At 60.9% G+C, this 2895-nt stretch overlaps 2 protein-coding genes across 2 annotated transcripts in view; both read left to right on the forward strand.

Annotated features, from left to right (window-relative positions):
* LOC105518845 (DIS3-like exonuclease 2) overlaps positions 1-2895 on the forward strand; it is a 405890-nt gene that overhangs the window by 396895 nt on the left and 6100 nt on the right. The window lies entirely within an intron of this gene.
* On the forward strand, positions 1124-2167 carry LOC105518843. Its single transcript, XM_011952000.1, has one exon. The coding sequence runs from the start codon at positions 1254-1256 to the stop codon at positions 1611-1613; it is 360 nt and encodes a 119-aa protein (XP_011807390.1). The 5' UTR covers positions 1124-1253; the 3' UTR covers positions 1614-2167.

Below are 2895 nucleotides of genomic sequence, written 5' to 3' on the forward strand. Positions count from 1 at the left end.
GTGAAGGAATGAGAGGCCAGAGAATGGTCCTTGGCCGCTCTGGAAACTGTCCCCTGAAGACAAGGAAGAGAGCTGTCCCTGGCTTGGCTCCTGCCCTGAGTGACTGTTGATTCACAGTTCTCTCCAAGGGGACGTGGGCCTGTCCTAACGCCGCCTTAGGGGCTTGGCTCCAGCTGGCCCTGGGGTCTGCAGGTCACCACCTGGCCCCTGTGCCTGGCTTTGAATTTCCTAACATCCAGAGTGCCCTGGGAGTACAGTGTCCAGCCCATTGTGTGCAGTAAACGTGGTGTTCCTAACCTGGAGCTGGGCAGAAGAGGAAGGACAGAGTCCCCCTGCTGACCCTCGGGGCTCTGTGTCCTGAAGTTCAAGCCTAGGTCACCCTGCAGTGGGCCCAGCCCTGCCTGCACTGACAGATGGCACCAGCAGGGGGCGCAGTGCTCTGCCGCCACAGTTCTCTGTCCCCACCTCAGTGCAGTCAGCCCTGGACGCCCCCACCACTTGCCCGCAATAGCACACAGAGCCATGGGCCTTCCCAGTCCCCACCCCTGGCCCTTGGTCACTCTCAGCTGCTGCCTCAGCCGAAGGTGGCCTGGCAGGGCCTCCCTGAAGCTCCCTCCAGCCAGGCAGGGGTGGAACAGGACCGAGGACTGAGGGCTGCCTCCAAGCATTGAAGCCCTCCAGGGTGGAAGGGCAGGCGGCAGCACCCAGAGCTGAAGCCTGAGGCTTGGTGTTTGCACTCCAGGCACTGGCCCTGCGGTCCCACCACTTCCAGAAGGTGGGAAAGAAGCCGGAGCTCACGCTGGTCTGGGAGCCTGAGGACATGGAGCAGGAGCCAGCACAGCAGGTCAGAACCCCTCTGTGTCCCAGCTCCCCAAGTCCTGATGACCCCTCTCTTGCCTCCTGCGGTGCCCCTCATTCCCTCATCTGTGTCCCCCAGGCTCCCCCAGCACTGCAGCCTCCCGGTGGGGTTTCAGGGCCTGCAGGCCCTCCTGGCTTACCCAGACCCCCTCTTGAAGGTCCTGCTTTCTGGCACCACCTTCCCTTCCTTGGGGGCAACCACAGTGGAGAGAGAGGCGGGGCTCTGCCTGTCCCTCTAATGCAGGGCTGCTGGCCTTCTGGGGTCCTTTTAGGAACCTGATAAAAGCCATGAATTTACAAGCAAGAAATTGTCTGGAACCGTTTTCACGAACAATGTGCCCTGAAGGTGGACCCGGCCCCCAGGTTGTGTTTCATAAGCCCTGGGAGTGCTCAGGATGCATCTAACTCCCCAGCTCTGCCCTGACCCAGAGCGTTCTTCCTGGAGGGACCCCCATTACAGACAGGCAGGCAGAGGCTTCCAGAGGCCAAAGGAGGGGCCTGGGGTCCTGCTGCAGGGATGGAGGCGGAGCTTCGCCTCAACATCAGGCCCTGGCGTCCTTGTGCCCTCACGGCCGGGCTCTGCACAGGTCATCACCATCTTCAGCCTGGTGGAGGTGGTCCTGCAGGCAGAGTCCACAGCCCTCAAGTACAGCGCCATCCTGAAGCGGCCAGACACCCACGGCCACCTGGGCCCTGAGAAGGAGGAGGAGGAGGAGGAGTCTGATGGTGAGCCCGAGGACTCAAGCACCAGCTGAGCTCTGCCGGCCGCCTGCCCCACCTGCCTGTCCTGCCACACTGGCTTTAGGAATAGGACCTATTGACACAGTGGGGGATTTTTAATTTGGTTTTTAACAACTCAGGGGTTTGTTTTTACTTTTATTTAATTTTTGCAGCTCAACTTTTAAACAAACTGCAGGGGAGAGGGTGGGGCTGGAAGGAAGGCTGAGGCCTGGTCAGCAGTGACCCCAGCAGAGCAGGCCCCAGTCCTCCTGGGAGGCTGGCCCCCCTTTTTCCTGGGCCCTACTGCCCTCCCCTGCCCAGGAAATGGGGGGTTTCTGCAAATCAGTGTCACAGAATAAAATCAAATGTGGAGTGCCATCTGGTGTGTGGGGCACCTCTGGGAAGCCTGGGCAGCGGAATGCCCCTTGCATCCAGGGCAAGGGACCCAGCTCAGGCTCCACCTCTCACTGCTGAGCCAATGTCACCGCCTGGAACCTTCCTGTCAGTTCCAGCACAATTCAGAGTCAGCTACGTGGCAGATTGATGCCGGAGTCTCATTCTGCCTGATTAAAAATGGAATTAGTATGCAGGACTGAGAGCGCCCCCGTCACCCTGACGCATGTGACTGTCTCCAGCCCTGCCCCTGCTTCTTCCTGCACCAGCTCTGCAGGGCCTGGTGGGGGTCATGGGTCCTGCAACACCCTCTCCCCCCAGTTCCTCAAGTAGCACTCTGTGAGGCCCTGTGCCCAGCTCTGGTGTGAGTTGGTGCCCTGGCAGCGCTAAGGGAGACTGGACAGAGAAGCTGGCCTGGGCCTGAGGGAGGGGAAGAGGGCCCTCAAGTGCGTTCCCAACCAGGGGGGGAAACCGGCTCCTGGTGACACAGCCTGGCCCCATTGCCCACCCAGTGTCCCGAGCACCCACGGATCCCACCTGCCTCGGGTCCCGGGCAGAGCTGGCCGGTCACGGGGCTGTCCTTTCCCCAGCCAGCCCGACTCCATCCTGCGCTCCTTCCCCCTCCGTGGGGGAAGCTCCGTGGCTTGGCTTCCCCGAGAACTGCCAGAAACCAGGATGAAAGCCACGGTGAGCACGGCCTCTGTTCCCCGCACCATTTCCCGGGGTGTCGGGATTAACAAGCTCATTTGATCTGGTTACAGTGAATTTTCTTCAAAGAAACAATCAATAGGGTCCCTTGTCAGAGTGCCTCGCAGCGCCTGAACGACAGCGACTGGGCACGGCTGCCTTTGTTCTGCCACCGTCAGACGGGGCTGGCTGTGGGAGGCGACCAAAGACATCCCCGCACCTGCCCTCGGAGCCTTT

Source organism: Colobus angolensis, unplaced genomic scaffold (genome assembly GCF_000951035.1).
Source record: "Colobus angolensis palliatus isolate OR3802 unplaced genomic scaffold, Cang.pa_1.0 Scaffold33, whole genome shotgun sequence".
NCBI classification, from domain to species: domain Eukaryota; kingdom Metazoa; phylum Chordata; class Mammalia; order Primates; family Cercopithecidae; genus Colobus; species Colobus angolensis.

Bases quoted from the DNA above. Each gene is read 5' to 3' on its own strand.
- LOC105518843 (XM_011952000.1), top strand. From the start codon at position 1,254: ATGCATCTAACTCCCCAGCTCTGCCCTGACCCAGAGCGTTCTTCCTGG.